This window comes from Vipera berus (genome assembly GCF_964194415.1).
Source record: "Vipera berus genome assembly, chromosome: 1".
Taxonomy (NCBI): domain Eukaryota; kingdom Metazoa; phylum Chordata; class Lepidosauria; order Squamata; family Viperidae; genus Vipera; species Vipera berus.
This window is the reverse complement of record NC_138202.1, coordinates 362,201,382-362,224,678: the sequence shown is the minus strand read 5'-3', so window position 1 is coordinate 362,224,678 and position 23,297 is coordinate 362,201,382. Positions and strand designations below refer to the sequence as shown.

General features: G+C 53.9%; 1 protein-coding gene across 1 annotated transcript; it reads left to right on the top strand.

Moving 5' to 3' along the window:
• Nucleotides 1–1,151: 1,151 nt before the first annotated feature.
• Nucleotides 1,152–21,328, top strand: FOXN1 (forkhead box N1; the record flags this gene model as incomplete). The annotated part of the gene is made up of 9 exons (XM_081313369.1): nt 1,152–1,271; nt 2,574–3,038; nt 4,223–4,330; nt 9,096–9,223; nt 11,295–11,391; nt 17,545–17,752; nt 19,701–19,837; nt 20,105–20,267; nt 21,072–21,328. 9 exons carry the CDS (start codon nt 1,152–1,154, stop codon nt 21,326–21,328), a joined length of 1,683 nt encoding a protein of 560 aa, XP_081169495.1.
• Between the last annotated feature and the right edge of the window lie 1,969 nt (nt 21,329–23,297).

Here is a 23,297-nt window from a genome sequence, read left to right as displayed (position 1 = left end):
GCCTTGAGAAAGGGGGGGGGGCGCTTTCCATCCCCGCCAGCCTTGTCGGCAGGAGCTGGATCCAGGGGCGAACCCCCCCCCGCCCGTTTCCCCCACCCCCGACAAGTGGAAGCGTGTGCGCACAGCCGCCAGCTCCGCCAGGCAGCTGCGCGCAGCCCTCGCCGGATTGGAATGCGCCCCCCCGCCCCCGTCGCGCTGGTTTCCCCCCCCCGCCGCCCCGCTTATGCCTGCCGCCCCTTTTGAACTACCAAAACTGTGGAGGGGGCTCCTTGCCCCCAGTTCGCCTTGGGGTAAAGAGGGGAACAGCAGCCAGCGGAGCGCCAGGACTCTCTGGGCTATCCTCCCCGGTGCGCCCTTGCGGAGGGTTCACCTCCCATCTCCTAGCAGCCCCCCCCCCAAAAGAAAGCACCCGTCCCTGCGCTTCTCTTGCCGGGCCCACCTTTCTCCAGGTGTTGAGGGGAAAGTCCCGGCCCTGCTGAAGGGTGGGTCTCTGAGGGGTGGAACGCCCCCTGGTGTGTGTTTATGAGTGTGGGGAGGCAGGGGGTGGGGGGTGGGGCTGGGGGTGGGGGGGTGTTTCACAGAGGATTTCTTTTTTCTTTTTATCTGCCCTTTAGCAGCGGCATCATATAAGTCAGCGTTTCTTAACCGTGGCAACTTTAAGATATGTGGACTTCGATTCCCAGAATTCCCCAGCCAGCATACCATGCCTAAGGCAGGAGTAGAACTCAGGGCCTCCCGGTTGTTGACTTCTGACCCCCTCCGTTCGACACCCCCGTCGCTACCTGTCCTCTCCGGACCCCGGCCCTTCTTGCTGCCCTCCCTGGGACTCAGGCGGGTGGCAAATTGGGGGGGGGGGCTTATCTTGGCATCTCTTTTATTTATGTATATTTCATGTTTCTAGACCGCCCCCCCCAATCTCCCTGAAGGAGGGGCGCTGGGCTGCTGCTTTGCCAGAGGCTTGGTGAGGGAGGAGGGAGAGATGGGGGGGTGGCAGAGGCGTTTTTCTCTGGAAAGGCCTGGCTTTGAATCCAAAGCAGAGCTCAGACCGAGCAGCCCTTTTTCTTCTCCCCCCCCCGCCCCCCCAAAATCTGACTTCCTTCCTTGATCCCGTTCTGTTTTTTCTTGCCACAGATTCCTGGCTGAGTTCGGCAATGGTTTCCTTGCTCCAGGATCAAGCCAGGATCAAGTTTCCTTCTCTGGATCCCCCAGAGAGCAACCCATGTGGTAACGCGATGCAGGCCTGCGAAGAGACCGTGTCCCCTGCCCGGCAGGTGAGGATCGCTGCTTGGCCCTCTTTCCAGACAGCCCAGGGATGGAAGGAGGGGGGACCTTGAAGCCCCCCCCGTCCCGAGAAGCCGAGCTCTCCCCTCCTTCCTCTGAGCTGGGGAGGGCAGCGGGGCTGCTGGAGTTGGGGAGGGTGAGGAGAGGCTGGGAACCAGGGGTGGTGGTACTGCCAGATGGGACCCCACGGTTTTGGAGGGGTCTACCCCTTGCCAAGTTCACCCCTCCCCCTGAAAGCCTTTCGCAGCTGCCCACCCAGCCAGACGGGGAAGTTACGCATGTTCCTCGGGGGTGGGGGGTGGGGGAGGCAGCTCTTGTGCCCTCCTGTTCTGCAGCCCCATGGTGGAAGGGGGACTTGCAAGGGTCCCGGGCAGAGATCTCCAGGTGGTGGGGACAGCTGGATTGTGTTGGATCAACCGGAAGAAGCCCCTCCCCCGCTGCTTTAAGGAGCACTGGCTGTCTGAGTAACGATTGAGGTGGGCTCCTGCTGAGTGTGGGGGGGGCGGTTGCCTCAGGACGCGCTTCCTGCCTGTAAGTCCCAGATATTGACGGGGGTCCCTTGAGAGGCAGGACCACCAAAACTCAGCGTGCTCGTCCTTTGGCTTTTAAGTTTTTTTTTAAAGAAATTTTTAATAGCAAGAGCACTTAGACTTATATACCGCTTCACAGTGCTTTACAGCCCTCTCTCTAAGCGGTTTACAGAGCCAGCATATTACACACACACCCCGCAGTCTGGGTCCTCATTTTCCCCGCCTCAGAAGGATAGAGGGCTGAGTCAACCTTGAGCTTCGAACTGCCTCACTGCTGGCAGCTCTGCCTTCTAACCACTGCCCCACCACACAGAAGATGGCATCGGACAGCCCTTTGTCTGAAATGGGTAAAGTAGAGTCTCCTGCATGAGCAGCGGGTTAGACTAGAAGACCTCCAAGGTCCCTTCCATATTCTATTCTATTCTATTCTATTCCATAATTCTATTCTATTCTATTCTATTCTATTCTATTCTATTCTATTCTATTCTATTCTATTCTATTCTATTCTATTCTATTCTATTCTATTCTATTCCATTCCATTCCATTCTATAATTCTATTCTATTCTATTCTATTCTATTCTATTCTATTCTATTCTATTCTATTCTATTCTATTCTATTCTATTCTATTCTATTCTATTCTATTCTATTCTATTCTATTCTGTTCTCCCTTCCCTTCCCTTCCCCTCCCCCCTCGTCCTCTCCTCTCCTCCCCCTCCCCTTCGCGGGGGTCCCTCACACCCCAGTGCGGCTCTTTCCCACAGGCGCATCCGGGTTTCCACCGCCAGCCCCGCGACGGACACGGCCGGGCAGACCGAAGCCCTCCTGGATCCCCGCCCAGCTCCGGCGCCTCCCCGCCCTGCCCCGGGCAGCTCTTCGCCCGCTTCCCCGCGGGCCAGCACCTTCCCCGGGAGACGGCCGCCTACGAGCTCCCGCCGCCGGCCGAGCCGTCCCGCCGCTCCGCCTACGAGGACGGGGGCGCCTCCCCCTGCGGCCGCTTCCCCGGGGGCGCCCGGCGGAGCCACCCGTACCAGCGGCCGGGGGAGCCCTTCCCCGAGGCGCGTCTGGCCCTGGCGGGGGAGGCCGGCCAGCCCTTCCCGGCCGGTGCGGCCCAGGACGGCTTCGACGGCTTTCCCGCCCCGCCGCCCCACCTCGGCCCCGATCCGGCCTGGAGCAGCGGGACGCCGCACAGCAGCCTCGGGCAGGAGCCCCACCTGCCGCCGGCCAGGGTGAGTCCTCTGGATTGCCAGCTGAAAGCCAGCGCTGGGGATGATGGGCTCGGTTGGGCTGCTAGTGGCCTCGGCAGCCTGGGGCTCGACTTCCTGCCCCCCCCCAGCCAGGGTCTCTCCCTCCACCCCTCCCCCCTCCGGAAGACACCCCCCGCCCCCCACCTGCTGAAACCATGAGTTCCAGAATCCTAGGGATGGAAGGGGCCTTAGAGGTCTTCTAGTCCACCCCCATCCACCCCCCCACCCCCGCCCAAGGCAGGAGTCCGTACTGCATCCGAGTTTTGTTCACATTCCCAAAGTGTTACATTGAATTTCCTGAACACTTTATTCTTACTTTTTTATATATTTTCAGTTAGTGACCGCTCAAAGTTTACCGACAGCCCTGAAAAAAGTGACTCACGGCTGTTTCTCACACTCACAACCGTTGCAGCATCCCTGCAATCACGGGATGAAAATTCAGACTCTTGGCCGCTGGCTCATACTTACGACGGCCGCAGAATGTCCCGGAGTCACATGGCCTCCTTTGGCCACCTTCTGCCGAGCAGAGCCGACGGGGCAAGCCGGGTCCACTCAACGCCCGGTTCATTTAGCAACAAGTCGCAAGAGAAGTCATTGAATGGGGCAAAACTCTCTTAACAACTGTCTCGCTTAGCCACAGAAATTTGAAAGGGGATCCCATGACCCCGGGACACTGCAGTGGTCATCAATACGAGCCAGTTGTCCAGCTGCCGAATTTTGATCATGTGACCACGGAAATGATGCTCTTAAGAGAGAAAAACAGCCATAGGTCATTTTTTTCAGCGCTGCTATAACTTCGAACGGTCACTAAACGAGGACTGCCTGCAATGTCATGCTCAGGGTGGCAGAGAGGGAGAGGTCTGCCAGGAAGGGTGGGTGGGTGGGTGGGCACTGATCCCTTTGTGCCCTCCCCCTGGATTGAAGGACACCCCCCCCCAGAGCTGCATGAACTAGATACGGCAGCAAATGACCTTAAAATTGAGGGCAAGAGCAGGGGATGATGAGTGATGGAGGCCAAGCACCAGGGTGGGCTTCCTCCGTGCCCCAGGGTCCCTGGGTTTCTGCCACGTGGGTCTAGGTTGGCTCCTGCAGCGCTCTGACCAGGGCAGAAGAGGGCTTGGTCCTTTGGGGAGACCTCAGGGACCCCCACATTCTCTTCCCCACAGGAGGCCAATGGCAGGCTGAACACAGCCCTCCTGGAGGAGCAGCCCGGCCCCTACTGCTGCCAGCCTCACGGACCCCCCGGCTACTGCGCCTCCCACCCCTTCCACCAGGTAAGGGCGGAGGTGAAGGCCCATCACAACCTCCGCCTGCATTGGCCAGGCTCAGTTAAGTCCTAAGGATGTAAGTGGAGGACCTTTGCAGGGGCTCAGCTGGTGCCTTCGACGCAGCTGAATTATTTCCCTGCCTGCCAAAGAGGCAGGCTGGTATTTGAAGAAGGGTCTTTGGGATGGAGGTCTGGGGGCAACTGCCCTCTGTGCCGCTGGGTCTGAACCCTGGGCTGGCTTGGAAGTCCAGGAAAAGCCTTGGTACCCCCTTGAGGTCCCTGGCTAGTTTTTTCTCGGCCAACTCAGAGGAGATTCTGCCCAGATTATACAGAATAACACAGTTGGAAGGGGGCTTGGAGGTCTTCTAGTCCAACCCCTGCTCAGGCAGGAAGTCTTAAACCATTTCAGACCAATGGCTGTCCAATCTCCCCTTAAAAACCTCCAAGGAAGGAGCATTCACCACCTCTGGAGGCAAGTTGTTCCACTGGTTATTTGTTCTAACTGTCGGAAAGTTTCTCCTTAGTTCTAGGTTGCTTCTCTCCTTGACTAGTTTCCATCCGTTGCTTCTTGTCCTGCCTTCGGGCGCTTTGGAGAATAGCTTGACTCCCTCTTCTTTGGGGCAGCCCCAGAGATATTGGAACACTGGTGTTGTGTTCCCCCCTCGTCCTTCCCTTAATTAAACTCGACACAACCAATTCCAGCAACTGTTCCTTAAATTTGTTAGCCTCCAGTCCCCTGATCATTTTGTTGCTCTTCTCTGCACTCTTTCCAAAGTCTCAACATCTTTTTTATATCGTGGTGACCAAAACTGGATGTAGGATTCCAAGTGCGGCCTTAACAAGGCCTTTTAAGGAGGTTTTTAAGAAGAGGCTGGACAGTCCCTTGTCTGAGATGGCATAGGTCCTCCTGCTTGAGCAGGGGGCTGGACTAGAAGACCTCCAAGGTCCCTTACAGCTCTATTCTGTTCTGTTCTGTTCTGCTCTGCTCTGTTCTGTTCTATTCTTTATTTTAATTCTATTCTGTTCTTTATTTTAATTCTATTCTACTCTTTATTTTAATTTTATTCTATTCTACATTCTATTCTATTTAATTTCTATTCTATTCTTTTAATTTTATTCTATTCTATTCTTATCATTACTCTACTTCTATTCTATTCTATTCTATTCTATTCTATTTTCTGTTCTATTCTAGAGTTGGGAGGGGTCCCTTGAACCATTAACGCCAAGGGCAGACCGGGCATTTTACGGCCCCTGGTCCACATCTGGCCTTTTGACTGTCCCTGTCCAGCCTGCATGGATTGCTTTTACAGGTATCCTTGACTTAGGATCACTGTTGCTAAGCAAGACAGTTGCTAAGTGAGTTTTGTCCCATTTTACGACCTTTTTTGCCACTGTTGTTAAGTGAATCTGTTTTCCCCCATTGCCTTTGCTGGTCAGAAGGTCACAAAAGAGGACCCCGTGACCTGGGGGATACAGCAGTGGGTCAGTCGCTGAGGTTCTGAATTTTGAACACTTCACCACGGGGATGCTGCAACGGTCTTACGTGTGAAAAATGGTCATAGGCCCCTTTTTTCACTGCTTTTGTAGCTTCCCATGCTCACTAAATTAACTGGTGCAAGTCAAGAACAGCTTGACTTGACAAATGAGCCCAAAATTTCTGCTGCTAAGTAATACGTTCAGTTTTATCTGCTTTTATGAACTGTCGTAATCAGAGGACTAGCTGTGGTTTGAAGGCGACTGCGGTTTTTCCCTGACGTGCGGGTGTGCCTGGGTCCCTGAGCATCATCTTCACAGGCCACATTAGTTCGGCCCTCCGCAGCAGCTCCAGTTTCTCATGTGGTTGCCCCCCCCGCCCACGCAGGTTCTAGGTGATGTGGGGCACCAGGGCTGGGCGTCCCGTCCCCCGACTTAAGCGGGCAGTCGGGCTTCAACGTGGCAGAAGCCACTCCTATGTCCAGATGGGCTGTTGGAAGAGGGACTTGGCCGCAAAGCGGGACGGCAGCAGCATCCATGGGGCGGGGTGCAATTCCCTCTTAGACCTGGCCCGTTGAAGCCCGTCGCTTCCCTTCCTCCCTTTCCCACATTGCCACAAACGTTTGGCTTGTAGCAACTGGGCGTTGTGTTCACAGCTGATGGGTGCACTGACAATTACAATCTGCCAACTATTGCAAAGTGTTCCTTTGTTTGAAGATGGGTCATCAAGTCCGTGTTGCCTCTTAGTGACCCCATAGTTTTTTCTCCATAGCCATCGGTCCCTAAACTGGACTTTTTTGGGGGGGGCAACAATGTCCCCATGGCTCCTGTCACTGAATCCCTCCTTCTCCTGCTGGTCATCCTCTGTTTCCTTCCACCATTTCCCACCAAGATGATTCCTTCCCACGGATTTGGAACTAGAGTTCTGTTGGTGCAGCCATCTGTGTTCTGTGCCATCTGTATGTTGGCAGACTTGAAGGCACAGAGCATAACCCACCCACCCACCCATCAATCAACCAATCAATCTCCTATCCTAGACTTATGCAGTTAAGTATCATTTCCTGAGGGAAGAACTTTGCATTTGTCTTTTAAATGAAATTTCACTCTGATATTCGCCACTATTGCAAATTTCACTCTGTAGCTTTTGGCCCATTTCTATCAAAATTTTGAATCTTATTTGTGTTTCCCAACCTTAGCCAACTTTAAGACTTGTGGACTTCAACTCCCAGAATTCCCCAACCAGCCATGCACACTAAGGAATTCTGGGAGTTGAAGTCCAAACGTCTTAAAGTGGCCAAGGCTGGCAAACCCTGTCCTAGTCTAGGGCACTGCCCGTCGCTCCCAATTTGGGGACATTGGCAGATCTGATAAGCATCCCATCCACCTCTCCATCCAAACAGTTATAAAAATATAGGACTGATTGGACTAGGGGGTGACATGGAAGCAGCATTCCAATATTTGAGGGGCCACCACTAAGAAGAGGGGTTCCATCTATTCTCTAAAGCAAACAGAGGGCAGGACAAGAAACGATGGATGGAAACTCATCAAGGAGAGAAGCAACCCGGAACTAAGGAGAAACTTCCTGACAGAACAATTAAGCAGTGGAACAACTTGCCTAAGAATAGAATAGAATAGAATAGAATAGAATAGAATAGAATAGAATAGAATAGAATAGAAGAGAAGAGAAGAGAAGAGAAGAGAAGAGAAGAGAAGAGAAGAGAGAATAGAGCAGAACAGAGCAGAACAGAGCAGAACAGAACAGAATAGAAAAAAGAATAAAATAGAATAGTATAGAATAGAATATGGAATAGAACAGAACAGAATAGAATAGAATAGAATAGGGAACAGAACAGAACAGAATAGAATATGGAACGGAACGGAACGGAACGGAACAGAACAGAACAGAACAGGGAACAGAACAGAACAGAATAGAATATGGAATAGAATAGAACAGAGAATAGAATAGAATAGAATAGAATAGAATAGAATAGAATAGAATAGAATAGAATAGAATAGAATAGAATAGAATAGAATGGAACAGAATAGAACAGAATAGAACAGAACAGAATAGGGAATAGAACAGAACAGAACAGAACAGAATAGAGACTGGACAGCCATTTGTCTGGAATGAGGGAGGGCAGCAGCCCCCAACCTTTTGGGCACCAGGGATCAGTTCCTTGGAGAGAGGTTTTTCGGCCGACCGGACGGGACGTGGTTTTGCGTGGTGCCTGCATCCCATGGAGGGGGCTTCGCTTGTTTGAGAAGATTGGTTTCTGACCCACCGTGGCTCAGTGCCCGGCCAGAGACTGGTGGTTGGGGAACCCCAGTCTAGGGTCCCCTGCTTGTGGAGAGGGTTGGACTAGAAGACCTCCAATGTCCCTTCCAGCTCTGTTATTCTATTACTTATGCACTTCTATGTCCACTAGTGACCAAGTTCAAAACGTCCCTTTCAAGATGTGGAGGGAAGGTCTTGCTGGCTGGGGATGGTGGGAACTGCAGTAGCAACAGATCCTGAAGGCGCCAGGTTGGAGACAGCCTTCGACTCACATCCATCCATTTGAAGTTACAAAACCACTGAAAAAGCTATTTGTGGCCAGTCCTCACACTTACGACCGCCTCAGCATCCCCGCTTGATCAAAACAGGGGCATTTGGCAATGAGCGTGTACTTATGACAGTTGCGGGGTCCCGGGTGACATGATCGCCGTTTGTGACCTTCCCAGCCGGCTTCTGACAAGCAGCGGGGGAAGCCGGGTTCACTTCACAACTTCACAACAGTTGCTTAACAACGGTCAAAAAAGGAGCAACTCACTTAGCAACCGCCTCGCTTAGCAAGGCGGTTACAATTGTGATTGTAAGTCGAGGACTGCCTCTGTGGAAGAGCAGGCGGCCACGAGGTGAACACCACAAGGGGATTCGGGGCTCTTTGGAGGCTTTGAGAATCCAAGATGGACTTCCCACGTTTTGTAGTTCCTTACCCTTAAAAAGGCTGGTCATTCCGCCGGGGCCTGAAGACCTGGCTCTTTGAGCTCTCGGGCCCAGGCTGAGGAGACATTCATTTTAATTGGGGTTTTTAATAGTACAGGGTTGATTTAATATTTTTTTTTAAATTGGGTTTTAACTTTTAAAAAGTTTTAACTTTTGTATGGTTGATTTTTAACTCCCTGTAAACCGCCCTGAGTCCTCAGGGAAAGGGCGGTATATAAATGCAATAAAATAAATAAATAAATAAATTCTTTGATCATAAAATCTGACCGAGAAAGCAAGCCCAGCTGCATTTCTCCTCTTCTTCTGCTTTCAGTATCTCGCCAGCAGCACCCTTCCGCTCCCCTTCCTCTCGGCCCCCCACCACCCCTACCAGAGGATGGGGCTGCCGGGCCCTCCACAGCCGCCGCCGCCCCTCTTTCCAAAGCCCATCTACTCTTACAGGTAAGCGTCCACCGGCATTCGCACCCGGCTCCTCTGGGACCTTGGCAGGGGCACCGGAGTTTGGCCCCCAACCTCTCTGGGTTCCCACAATCGGATGGGGAGGGGGGGCAAATTGGAGAAACGTCTGCAGCAACGGGGGTGTACACAAACCAATACACATTACCACAACCCCTGGAGAAAGGAAGAGGCCAGCCTCCAACAGAGGCTGAAGAATGTGCCGTGACTGTCCGGGGCAGAGGCTCACCGATAGCGGCTGAAGTTCAGATTCTGTAGGAAATGGGGAAGGGGGGACCTTGCAAGGATCTCGTGGTTTTGCCAAGAAAAAAAAGGCCAGGGCAGACAGGGGTCAGGGCCACAGACTAGGCCACAGTCAGCTCAGAGGCAGCCCAGTCTACAGAAGGAATGGGGGCGTGGACAGGGAGATGGTGAGTTCTAGTCCCGCCTTAGGCATGAAAGCCGGCTGGGTGACTTTGAGCCAATCACCAGGAGACGGTGAGTTCTAGTCCCGCCTTAGGCATGAAAGCCAGCTGGGTGACTTTGAGCCAATCACCAGGAGACGGTGAGTTCTAGTCCCGCCTTAGGCAGGAAAGGCAGCTGGGTGACTTTGAGCCAATCACCAGGAGACGGTGAGTTCTAGTCCCGTTAGGCATGAAAGCCGGCTGGGTGACTTTGAGCCAATCACCAGGAGACGGTGAGTTCTAGTCCCGCCTTAGGCATGAAAGCCAGCTGGGTGACTTTGAGCCAATCACCAGGAGACGGTGAGTTCTAGTCCCGCCTTAGGCAGGAAAGGCAGCTGGGTGACTTTGAGCCAATCACCAGGAGACGGTGAGTTCTAGTCCTGCCTTAGGCATGAAAGCCGGCTGGGTGACTTTGAGCCAATCACCAGGAGACGGTGAGTTCTAGTCCCGTTAGGCATGAAAGCCAGCTGGGTGACTTTGAGCCAATCACCAGGAGACGGTGAGCTCTAGTCCCGCCTTAGGCACCAAATCCGGCCGATTGGGACTGCAGAGGTGTGCCAAATCAGTAAATAAAGCCAGCCGGTCTTTCTGTAGATTGCTGACTTTGCCCGCCTCTGCAATCCCACGGAATGTCCTTTGAGTGGGACTTTTTGTCAGGAAGTCGGCTGGGGAAACGTTGTGAAGTCCCTCAGAGGAGTTGGGGCTGTGGCCAAAGCAGCCTCTTCCCGAAAGCCTTGTCAGAAGAACAGTTTGGGCTTCCGGCTCAAGTCAGGATTGCACAAGAACAAATCAAAATGGAATCCAGACAGATGTGAGGAAAAGAGATGCATTTCTTTATGGCCCAAAGCAAAAAGGTTTGCTTGCCTGCGGGGCTGTGGCTACAGAGAGGGTGGGGTACGAAAGGGCTGATTTATAGGGGAGCCTGCCCTTGCTGTGAGTCTTGAGGGGCGTGGATGTGTGTACGAGCTGGGTCTAGAGTGACACCTGAGGGGCATAGATGGATGGATGTGTTCACACACACACAAACACACACTCACACGAAGAGGTTGATTAAGTCAAAAGATGTGGATTGACTCTTTCCTTTGAACTGTGTTATAATTATGTTTCCATTGTGTTAATTGAAGTTTTGTCTGCTTGCTTGTGGGTGTTTACAATTTGAAACAAGTGTTTAACAATTATTTATGTTTGCTGTAAGTTTAAATGGATTTTGGAGGCTGTTAAACAGTAACTTTGTTGGAGACCTACGTTGGCAAACTCATGATTAGGCAACCTTGGCTCATTTATGACTCATGGACTTCAACTCCCAGAATTCCTGAGCCAGCATAGCTGGCTCAGGAATTCTGGGAGTTGAAGTCCATGAGTCATAAAAGAGCCAAGGTTGCCTACCCCCTGCCCTATAACAATATTTCTAACACATCCTGGACCCTCTGGGGATTCAGAGGTGGGCCTGCATTGCCCCGGTCAGTTCCAGAGTCCACGGCTTCCTCCACCATGCTGGAGCCCCTTACCTCCTGGGGTCCTTTCCCCCCCCCCACTGCCCCATCACCTCCCCCCCCCACAGCAAAGCAAGGAAGACTCCCTGCTAACCATGGTTTGTTCCTTCTCCTCCACAGCATCCTCATATTTATGGCCCTCAAGAACAGCAAAACTGGGAGCCTCCCTGTCAGCGAGATTTACAACTTCATGACCGAACACTTTCCTTACTTCAAAGTGAGTCACATTGTCTCTGGAGGTGCTTCTTCCTAGCCGCAGAGGCGCGAGCAGTCTGGGGTTGGGAACAAAACCTAATTCCGCGGTGAGAAAAGTAAGGCCAGGAAAAGCCAAAGCTCAGGTACAGGTTAGGGTGGTACCTCGCTCAATAGCAGCAACGGTGAGAGGGACTTCGGAGTCCTCGTGGAGGGTCACTTAAACAGGAGCCAGCCGTGTGCGGCAGCCGCCGCCAAAAAAGCCAACACAATCCTAGGCTGCATTAACAAAGAGTGTTAGTACCGCTTTATAACGTCTCCGTCAGGCCACACTTGGAATACGGCATCCAGTTTTGCTCACCGCGATATAAAAAGATGTTTTTTATATTGCTGTCTGGGGAATTCTGGGGGTTGAAGTCCACACGTCTTAAAGTGGACAAGGTTGGGTGCCCCTGGGCTGGACCACAGACAGACCTGAGCAGCAGCCAAGCCTCTGCCCAATGCATCAGCCTCCCTTCACCCGGCCGTGGGGCAGGAGGGGGGGACACCCAATGGGAGGGGAAGCAAAGTGACAGGAATGAATGAATGAACCTTTACTGTCAAAGTACAACCATGTATACATTGAGATTGGCTGACCCTACCTTTGTGCCCCCAATGCCTTCCTTCCTCACACCCCCCCACATTAAACCCCCCAAAGTCCTCAGCGTCTGTTAGTCAGGGAAACACGCAGTTGTGACCTTTGATCAAAGTGTGCCAGCCTGCATTTCGGCTGCTGGATGCCCGGGTGTCTGCTGCTTCCTTTGCGCAGGAAAAGAATGCATGTTTAAAGCACGTCCCCAGGGCGCCTAGGCGGGCCTTGAGCCGGCCGGCTGTTTTTCTTCCAAAATCCCAGAGATCCTAGAAGGGCCGCGAGGGGCTCCCAGAGAGCAGCGCCAAGGGGTGGAGGCGCAATTAATCGGCAGTGCCAGGGAAAACACCCCAATGACACAATGAACTCCTCCTGGCTGCCCGGCCTCCCTCGTAAGGGGGGTGGTGATGCAGCTGGCTGCTCGGCTCAACTCCTACGTCTGTCCGGCAGCCTCTTTGAAGCACCCAGCCCTCTTCTTCGGAATGGGGGTGTGGAGGGGCCTTGCGCAAGAACGGGCACTTTCCAAAGATTAGGAGGCTGCCGCTGCTCAGAGGGCGGAGGGAGCCATGGGCAGGAACGGCCTTTCCCAACCTTAACAACTTTCAGACGCATGGACTTCAACTCCCAGCATTCCCCAGCCAACATGCTGGCTGGGGAATTCTGGGAGTGGAAGCCCACCCCTCTCAAAGCAGGCTGGCTGGGGAATTCTGGGAATTTGAATCCACCCATTTTCAAATGGGCAAAGCTGAGAGATCCTCCTGGGATCGACTTGCCTTCTTTCCCGCGTCCCCTTCCTTTTCACCGCTGAGCTCTGGAGGTCTGGATGCCGGGCAGGGGCAGACTCAATGCCAGGCCACGGTGGCTGGGTGGGCAGAACAGCAAACAAAGGCCGGGCTGAAGGTGGGGACGGGCATCATCAGCCAGGCCCAGCGCCCTTCTGCTTCTCCTCCCTTGGGCCCCTCCCACCCTGTTATTTTCCCGGCGTTTTGCCGGCGTTTTCCCGTACAAAAGATGGGAAGGACTGCCGCTGGGGGATTCAGCCTCCCTCGTCTGGCTTCTTATCCTACCTAACAAGGCTGGCTTCTTACTGCTTGGAGGGGAGGGGGAGACAATCTGGCCCTGCTAAGGGGCTCTATTGGTAGCCAGAAGGAGGAGAGGACCCCTGCGACCCCCCCCACTCCCTAGGACCCTGCCCACCCTCTTCTCTTTCACTACTTCAAAGGATCAGCAGAAGGAATGTCTACTCCGATCTGAACCCCAGCCGGGCAAAACCCAGGAGGGCTTGGCTCTCCCTCCAGCCAGAAAAGCCAGGAGGGGCTGCAGGCAAACTCAAGCCCCCTCCATGAAACTGGGACAAGACCCTGACCCCCCCTCCCCATAATGCAGACACGCCCCTGGAGTTTTATCAGGAGAAGAAGGCTTTGAATCCTAGAATGCAAGGCTTGGGGGGAGCCACAGGACCACCCCTGTAAGGACAAGAGAAGTAGTTTTTCCCCCCCACTTTCTCCCAGACCACTTTTATGCTCCTAGGGCTTCCTGGTGGTCTCCCATCCCATTACAATCAGCTCCGAGCCTTCCCGAGGACCCGTCCTGCTTGATCTTTGGGAACGGCCAGAAGCTCAGCTCTTACCCTCCGAGGCCTCGCCCTAAAGGAGGACCATTTTGGCAGCCTGCCCTTCTGAACGCGTGCCAGGGGCCCCACCCTGCGTGGAAAAAAATCCCCTGGGAATCTCTGCAGGGCACTGCTGGCTGCCCCTCCCTTCTCAGGGCTGAGACACCCAGCTAAGCCATAATCCTGCTTTGAGCGGCCCCAGAATAGAGAGATAGTTCTGGCCTTGCAGGAGGCTTTCGGTTGGCATCGGAAGAATACAATAGAAGAGAACAGAATAGAATAGAATTAGAGTAATGATAAGAAGCATAGAATAGAATAGAATAGAATAGAATAGAATAGAATAGAATAGAATAGAATAGAATAGAATAGAATAGAATAGAATAGAATAGAATAGAATAGAATAGAATAGAATAGAATAGAATAGAATAGAATAGAATAGAATAGAATAGAATAAGAGGAGAGGAGAGGAGAGGAGAGGAGAGGAGCTGTAAGGGACCTTGGAGGTCTTCTAGTCCAGCCCCCTGCTCAAGCAGGAGAACCTATACCAGGGGTAGGCAACCTCAGCTCTTTTATGACTCGTGGACTTCAACTCCCAGAATTCCTGAGCCAGCCATGCTGAGGGGAAAGGGAGGTTTCCAAGGTCGCCAAAGGGGATCACGTGACACCCCCCTCTGGGACAGTGCAACCGTCATAAGTACAAATCAATTGCCAAGGCTCTGAATTCTGATGATGCGGACACAGAGATGCAACAACGGTCATAAGTGCGAAAATTGGTCAGAAGTCACTTTTTTCATTGTTGTTGTAACTTCGAGTGTTTATTAAACGACAGGTCGTAAGTCAAGGATTGCCTGTAACACAATGCAATGCAGTAATAATAATAATAAAGTTGTCAGGGACCTTGGAGGTTATCTAGTCCAACCCCCTGCCCAGGCAGGAAACCTTATACGATTTCAGGCATTTCAGTACAGGCAGTCCTTGACTTTATTCATTCAGTGACCATTCAAAGTTACAATGGTACTGAAAAATGTGGGTTATGGACATGTTTCACACTTAACGACCATTGCAGCATCCCCAGAGTTATGTCATCAAAATTCAGACGCTTGGCAACTGGCTCCTATTTACGACTGTCGCAGCGTCCCTGGGGAGGGGGGGGGTGTCACGTGATCCCCTTTTGCGACCTTCGGCCAAGCTGCAGGGAGTCCCTTAACAACTCTGGCAAGAAAGGTCGCAAAATGGAGCAAAACGCACTAAACGACAGCCTCACTGAGCAGGAGAACTTTGGGGGCTCAGATGCGGACTCCCCATTTGTCGTCCGGACCTTCCTGGAGCTCAGGGTCCCAGGCTGCCTGGCACCCGCATCCGGCCTTCCCGGCATCTTCCCGGCATCTTCCCTTTGTTTTGGGAGGCGAGGCTGTCGCCTCTGCGCTGACTAATGGGCCGCCTGCGACTGGGCTGCTTCCCCGAGGGGAGGGCAGGAGGGGAGCCTCTGTGCCGCTCATTAACCGGGGAGAAAACGCACGTTCAGCGGGGGGGGGGGGGATCGGCGCACCTTCTCCAGCAGGAAAACAGCCTCCCGCTTTTGGCCGGCAGGCAGGATCCGCTTCCCAAGATGATGCGATCTGCTGCGCCAAATTGCCAGCCAGCCTTCGAGAGCCGTTGGCGGCGGGAGGGGAGCTTCTGCGCCAGCCCCGCCGGCAGCCTCTCCGCCCAGACGGGGAACCGGGGCAGCTTCACGTCCCCAGCTGAGGTCCCCGCATCGCCCGCGAAAGCCGGCCCCTTCGGGTGCGGGAGACCCCGGGGCCGCACCAGCATCCCGGCGTCTCACCAGCCTGCAGTGCAGGGCACCGGCATCCCTCCCCCCCCCCCCGCCACCCCCGGCTGATCTAGAAGGCCTGCCGCTGCCTGGGGGCGGGGGGGGGGCGGGAGGGAGCCTGGCCCCAAACATTCAGGGCCACAGGGCCCGATTCTGCGCCGAGAGCCGGTCCGGTGCTCCTTCCCACTTTGAAAGCCACGGATCCCCCAGGCCCTGGGAGAAGAGAGGGTTGAAATGAGGGGTGCTGGGTGGTCTCTGAGCCGGGAGGTTTCCTTGCAGAGGTTTCATGACAAAACTAGGGAACACTGTCACTGATAGAAGAGAGTGGGGTTGGCAGGGAGGAGGAGGAGGAGGAGGAGGAGGAGGAGGAGGAGGAGGAGGAGGAAGAAGACGATGGGGTCCCGGGTGTTCTCTGAGCTGGGTGATTTTCTTGGAGACGTTTCCTTACCCAACTAGGTAACATCTTCAGTGCTAGAAGGGAGGGGTGAAGGAAGGAGGAGGAGGAGGGAGGAGGAGGAGGAAGAGGAGGTGGAGGTGGAGGAGGAGAACGACTGTGGGGTCCTTGGTGCCCTCTGAGCTGGCTGCTTTTCTTGCAGACGTTTCACGACCAAACTAGATAACATCACCAGTGCTAGGAGGGGAGGGAGGTGGCTCTCTGTTTACATGCAGGTGAGTTGCCCCGTCAGGGCTGGTGGTTCCTTGAGTAAGCTGTTGTTTACTGTTAGCTTGTTTGTCTGAGTTTGGTAGTTCCTTGATTGGGGTGTTGTTTACCTCTTGATGTTTGATCTTATGTTAATCTTTGTGTTGCTCTCTGCTTATCTGGGTGTTGGTCACAGAGGAGGGCGTGTTTTGCTCCTTTGCTTTCCATTTTGTTTCTTTGGAATGGCATGTAAATGTTGTTTATCTCGGTGTGCCTGTGGATGGCCGGCTTATCTGAGCGCCAGGCTTCCAGGAATTCTCTGGTGGTTTGGACTTGCTTGCTCTAAGATGGCTATTTCCCCCTGATTAAATCTCTCCCTGTATTGTGAAATTAAGGACTTTTCGGCCCATCTTCAGATTCCTAGTTGGTGTTCGTGGATGTGATTTATAACAGAATAGCAGAGTTGGAAGGGACCTTGGAGGTCTTCTAGTCCAACCTCTTGCTCAGGCAGGAGACCCTCTTCCATTCTAGACCAATGGCTGTCCAGTCTCTTAAAAGCCTCCAGTGATGGAGCACCCACAACTTCTGGTGGCAAGTAGTTCCACTGGTAAATTGGAACTGCTGGGTCTTTCGGTTTACTTAGGAGGTTTTGGAGGGCTTTGTCGCTACAGTGACGCTGTGTGGCTGGTCTGTTGGTTGTTTCTGAGATATTTTTGATGTGTGGCAGTGTTACCCTTTTCACAGTTTGTGTTGATTGTGCTGCAGTGGGTTGAGTAGTCAGGCGCCTTTTGATAAAGTTGTGGGAATGTCCATTTCCTGATGTTCAGGGTTGCTGCCGTGTGTTTGTGTTCATAGAAAGAGGGTCATCTAGTCCAGCCCCCATCTCAGATTGGACCCATCTGTTAGTAGAGGGGTCCCCAACCTTGGCAACTTTATGACTTGTGGACTTCAACTCCCATGCATGCCTGGCTGAGGAATTCTGGGAATTGAAGTCCAGAAGTCCTAAAAGGGCCAAGTTAGAAGACCCCTGTCTTAAAGCATCCTGGCTGAGGAATTCTGGGAGTTGAAGTCCAGAAGTCCTAAAAGGGCCAAGTTGGAAGACCCCTGTCTTAAAGCATCCTGGCTGAGGAATTCTGGGAGTTGAAGTCCAGAAGTCCTAAAAGGGCCAAGTTAGAAGACCCCTGTCTTAAAGCATCCTGGCTGAGGAATTCTGGGAGTTGAAGTCCAGAAGTCCTAAAAGGGCCAAGTTGGAAGACCCCTGTCTTAAAGCATCCTGGCTGAGGAATTCTGGGAGTTGAAGTCCAGAAGTCCTAAAAGGGCCAAGTTGGAAGACCCCTGTCTTAAAGCATCCTGGCTGAGGAATTCTGGGAGTTGAAGTCCAGAAGTCCTAAAAGGGCCAAGTTGGAAGACCCCTGCCCTAGGCCACCTCTCCCTCAACTTGCAGCTGTCTGAATTGCTGTTTTTCCTGTGTTTGTCGCTGTCTAGACGGCTCCCGACGGTTGGAAAAACTCGGTCCGGCACAACCTGTCCCTGAATAAATGCTTTGAGAAAGTGGAGAACAAGATGGGCAGCTCCTCCCGGAAGGGCTGCTTGTGGGCCCTCAACCCAGCCAAGATTGACAAGATGCAGGAGGAGCTCCAGAAGTGGAAAAGGAAAGACCCCATGGCGGTCCGGAAAAGCATGGCCAAGCCAGGTGGGGCCCCGTTGGCAGCGCCAGCCTCTGTGCCCGGGTGCCAGGGGGGCCTCGCTGGGAAACAGCCCCCAGGAGCGGCAGGTGGGCAGCAGGAGGGGCAGGAGGGCGTAGGGGTCCCCCCCTTAGTAGCCCCAGTTTGGCAGGATGGGGGTCTACCTTTGGGGGCAGGTGGGAAAGCTAGAGAGAGGGAGGTCTTTCCCCGTCAATGTTTATGATTTAATTTATGCCATTTCTGTAGCCACCCATCTCAGCCAAGTGACTCTGGCTGGGTTGCAGTTCTAAAACTATCAAAGAATTAATAGCCACAAAACCATGCAAGAAACAAGCACAGCTAATCTTCAATTGACATTCATTCATTTGCTGGCCATTCAAAGTTACAACGGCGCTGAAAAAGAGGGTCTTGTGACCGTTTTTCACCCTGAAGACCGTTGCTGCATCCCCAGGGTCACGTGATCAAATTCGGACGCTTGGCAACTGACTCACATTTATGACGGTCGCAGTGTCCCGGGGGTCACGTGATCCTCTTTTGCGACCTCGTGACCAGCAAACTCAATGGGGAAGCCGGATTCTCTTAATGTGCGACTGACTTAACAACAGCAATGATTCACTTAACAGCTGTGGTAAGGACGGTCATCGGTGGGGCAAAGCTCACTTCAGAACTGAAATATCAGGATCTTCCTCAATCAGATTCAGAATAGAGCTGGAAGGGACCTTGGAGGTCTTCTAGTCCAGCCCCTGCTCAAGCAGGAGACCCTAGACCTAGACGAGGGGTAGGCAACCTTGGCTCTTTTATGACTCGTGGACTTCCAACTCCTGGCTCAGGAATTCTGGGAGTTGAAGTCCACAAGTCATAAAAGAGCCAAGGTTGCCTACCCCTCGCCTAGACCATTTCAGACAAAAGGGATGTCCAGCCTCTTCTTAAAAGCCTCCAGTGATGAAGCACCCACAACTTCTGGAGGCAAGGAGTTCCCCTGGTTAATTGTCCTCACCGTTAGGAAATTCCACCTTAATTCCAGGTTGCTTCTCTCCTTCTTTAGTTTCCATCCATTGCTTCCTGTCTGGCCTTCTTGTAATCCCAATTTTCATAACCAATCAGAGAGTTAATTGGACAACAACCGATCAGGGAGCTAGTTGGGCAATAGCCAATCGGGGAATTAATCTGGTAAAGCCAACCCAGAGTCAATTTGACAATAACAACCAGCAAGCGAATCTGGCAAAGCCAATCAAGGAGCTAATTTGTTAAGAGCCAATCTAGGAATTAATGAAAGCCACGAAACGGAAAGAGAATTCATGCAACAGGTCATCCAATATGGTGTCCAAAGAGAGTCTCCATCCTCCGGGTTCTCACGGTTGCCCCAAAGGTGCTTTTTCCAAAAGGCAACTGAACTGCCTTGGTTTTTTTCCTTTGAAAATGTTTCCCTTCTCATCCAAGAAGCTTCCTCGGTTCTTCAGTTCCATTCTCCACCATTCAGTCAGAACTGAAGAAGCTTCTTGGATGAGAAGCGAAACATCTTCCAGGAAAACCCCCCCAAAAAAGTACAGCTGCCTTTTGGAAAAGCACCTTTGGCTAAGCCGACATTGTTTGAACGGTCAGTTAGCTGAGATTCAAGGGCTAAAGGCGTTTGGCCGCAGAAGTACAGAAAGCAGTCCAGGGTCACCTGCAAAACCCAGCCCGGGACCCCGATCATCTAGCCGGTCCTTGGACTGCACCCTTGTTACGAGCGTTGGAGGGAGAACTACTCAGGGCGACCAGAGGCCGGTCAAGAGGAGAAAGTGGTAGGAGAGGCTGAATGAGCCCAATTCCGGACAGGGTCCTGCAGAGCCTCACCACCACCCTGGCACTTCAGGGGTCTCCGGCACAGGCACGGGCGGCTTGGAGGGCCCAGATCCACCCTCCCAGCCCTGAAAGGTCTTCCTTGGTGCCGATCCTTCCTTCCCAATTTTTCAGAAGAACTGGAGCTGCTGATTGGAGACAAACCAGAGAAGCTGGTGTCCTGCGGTCCAGCCAGAGGTCCCTGCGTCTCCGGCCAGATGCCTCTCTGTGAGCCCCATCCCCTTGCTATCCCCCCCCAGCACAGGAAGCAGGTGGGGGGCAGCACCCCCAACCTTCCTCCAAGGGAGCGAGCCCATCCTTCCTTTGGGGGAATGGGGAGGGAGGAGTGGGGGTGGGGGCTACCCATCCTCCGGGGAAGGGGGAGAGCAGGGAGGGAGGGAGCGGGCCCATCTATCTGCCCGGAGAGCAGGGGAGCCAGGAGTGGGGTCCAAGGCCACCCCTCTTCCAGGGCAGTGGGGAGTGGGGAGCGGCCACCGCTGGACCCTCACCGTGGCTTCTCCCCTGCTGCAGACACCCAGAACGGGCAGGGGGCCCTGCCCTCCCCTCTCCCGGCCCAGAGCCCTCCAGGAGGCAGGATGAAGATGCTCTCGGCCTCCCAGCCGGAGCTGCTGCTGCTGGACGGCGACCTCAGCACGGACCTCGATGCCCTGAACCCCTCCATCACCGGGTTCGACCTCCAAGGTGCCCCTCCCCTCTGGGCGGACCGGGGGCGCCCCACCCCTGAGTCTGCCTCCCCCAGAAGCCATTTGCGGGGAGGGGCTGAGGAAAAGGGGGCCGGCCTCTCCCTGCCGGCCAAGGCCTCCGGCTGTCTGGTCAGCCCCAGCGAGGGCAGCGGGGGAGGGGAGGGGGCATGATAGAAGCTCTCTCTTTATGGGGGGCCCAGGCGCAGACTGTCCCGGCCAGGGGGGGCTGCTTCTCTCAGAAGGGGGGGTGCCCAGACGAGGGTGGCCAGGGTGCCAGTTCCTCCCTTTCCCAATACAGGCAGTCCTCGGCTTACGGCCACAGTTCAGCCCCCAAATGCGACCATTTGTTAAGTGAGCTTTGCCCCATTTTATGACCTTTCCTGGCATGGGTTGTTAAGCAAATCACTGCCGTTATTAAGTGGGTCGCACGTCGTTAAGAGAATCTGGCTTCCCCCATTGACTTTGCCGGTCAGAAGGTCCCAAAAGGGGCTCACATGACACCCCCTGGGACACTCCAGCCGTCGTAAATGTGAGTCAGTGGCCAAGCGTCTGAATTCTGACCACCTGACCATGGGGATGCAGTGGTCGTTAGGTGTGAAAAAAGGGTTGTAAGTCATTTTTTTCCAGGGCTGTCATAACTTGAGACGGTCACTAAACAAACGGTTGTAAGCCAAGGACTTCCTCTATGCCCCTTTCCCCCCACCCCCTTCCCGGCTTTCCTCGGGGGGAGGAAGAGGAAGCTGGGGGTCCCCCCCCTCTCCTCCACCCCGTCCCAGCTGCTCTCCCGTCCGCTTCCTCGCAGGGAACCTCTGGGAGGCGCTGAAGGACGACAGCCTGGCGGGGGAGCCCCTGGGCCTCATCTCGGGGCCCCCCACGGCTGCCCAGGCGGACTTCCTGGCCCCCTGCCCGGCGGATGCCAGCCCTGCCGGCGACCAGCTCCACCAGCACCACAGCTTGCCCGGCGTTCAACTGACCACGCTCTACTCGGCCTTCCTGGACCCCAGCCCGGCCCCCGCCTACCTCAACCCTCCGGGCTCCAAGCCCATCGCCCTGGTCTAGACCCCGAGCCAGACCGGGGGGGGGGGTGGGCAGTGGTGAAGTTTGGCCGAAACCCTTCACGAGGGGCTGCCAACCCACGCCGGGCTTCCCAGCCATAGCCACGGTGCCTCTTGAGACGCCATCCTGCCTCAGCCCACCTTGTGCCCGGGATGAAAGAATGGCTTGCCACAAGCCAGGATCCTGCACCATCATCAGAAAGCACTTTGGCTGAGACTCCAAACCGGATCCGGCCGTGTGGATTTCTTTTATTTCGGAGGCAACTGCTTTGTTTGTTTGTTTTTACTTTCACTCGACCTATGCGCGCGTGTGCGTGTCTATACACCTTCCAGGCCCTCTGCAAGAATCCCAGTTGAAAAATTATTTGCTCACCTGGACAAAGGACCGAGATTCCCAGTGATGCCGTTGGCAAAAGAACGTTCGAATCAGGCTCTGGATGCCTTTCCGGACGCGAGTTCAAATCTAGCCCAGGGAAGGGAGACAAAGGGGACCGGAGAGGGAGAGGCTGCCATGCCCAGGTGGCGCCAGGGCTGAAGACCGACACACCACACTTGGGCAAGGCTGGCACGGAGGAAGACGTAGCGCTAGGAGGAAGCCGGGCGCTCGGAAGCTTTAGCAAAACTGACCCGCGCCCGGCACCTGGCGCTCCAAAGGCAGACAATGGACAGGGGGCAAATCTGTTTGTCGAAAGCAATTTCATAAAATGTTATTTAGTGTGCTACGGATTAGGAATGTAGAACTTTTGACCAAAGTATTCACCCTCCGGGGCATTTTAATCTTACGAGGCCAAAGTCGGTTTGAATCGGAGCGGTGAAGAAAGGGGCGGAAGCTCTGAGAAGAACTTCAAAGGAATTTTATTTATGCAAGTCCCATCTCCAAGGTGCCTTTAAACACCAGGGGTGTGCAATGTTGGCAACCTGAAGACCTGTGGACGTTAAAGTCGACAACTGTTCCCGTTGCCATCCTCACAAACACTTTGGTCTAGCTAGCTAGCCAGGGAATTCTGGGAGTTGAAGTCCACAACTCTTCAAGTTGCCAACACTGCACACCCCTGGTGTACACCCAAGTCATGCTCGATTAATGTGCAACAATTCCGGTTTTCACCTTTAAAGAAACCATGCAAAGGCTTCTCATCTCGCAGCTTGTTCTTCCTCCGCTTCCAAGCACTACGGAGTTTTGTCACAACACAGCACAATAAAAGTCTCTGTTCATTTTAAAGGGAAGGGCGCCCTCTAGTGGGCCTGCTGGCTAGTGAGGCTGCCGGTGCCAGCGTGGTTGTTCCTTTGGCGCCATCTAGTGGCCCCTTAGGGGACGCGGTGGCTCACTGGGTGAGGACGCTGAGCTTGTCGATCAGAAGGTCGGCAGTTTGGCGGGTCGAATCCCGAGTGCCGTGTAGCAGAGTGAGGGCCTGTTACTCGTCCCAGCTTCTGCCAACCTAGCAGTTCGAAAGCACGTAAAAAGGCAAGTAGAAGAATAGGGACCACTCCGGTGGGAAGGTAACAGCGTTCCGTGCGCCTTTGGCGTCCAGTCATGCCGGCCACATGACCACGGAGACGTCCTCGGACAAGCGCCGGCTCTTTGGCTTTGAAACGGAGATGAGCACCGGCCCCTAGAGTCGGAAATGACTAGCACGCCTGTGTGGGGGAACCTTTACCTTTTTAGTGGCCCCTTTGGGGAAGCCAGGCAAAGTTAGAAAAGAATAGAGCTGGAAGGGACCTCAAAGGACTTCTAGTCTAACCCCCTGCTCAAGCAGGAGACCTATAGGGCCTCCTGCTTGAACAGGGGATTGGACTAGAAGACCTCTCCTTCCAACTCTTATTCTGTAATCTCAGATTAACCAGTGGAACAGCTCGCCACCAGAAGTTGTGGGTTCTCCAACACTGGAGGTTTTTAAGAAGAGACTGGACAAGCCGTTTGTCTGAAATGGTATAAGCAGCGGTGGGATTCAGCCAATTTGCACCAGTTCGGCAGA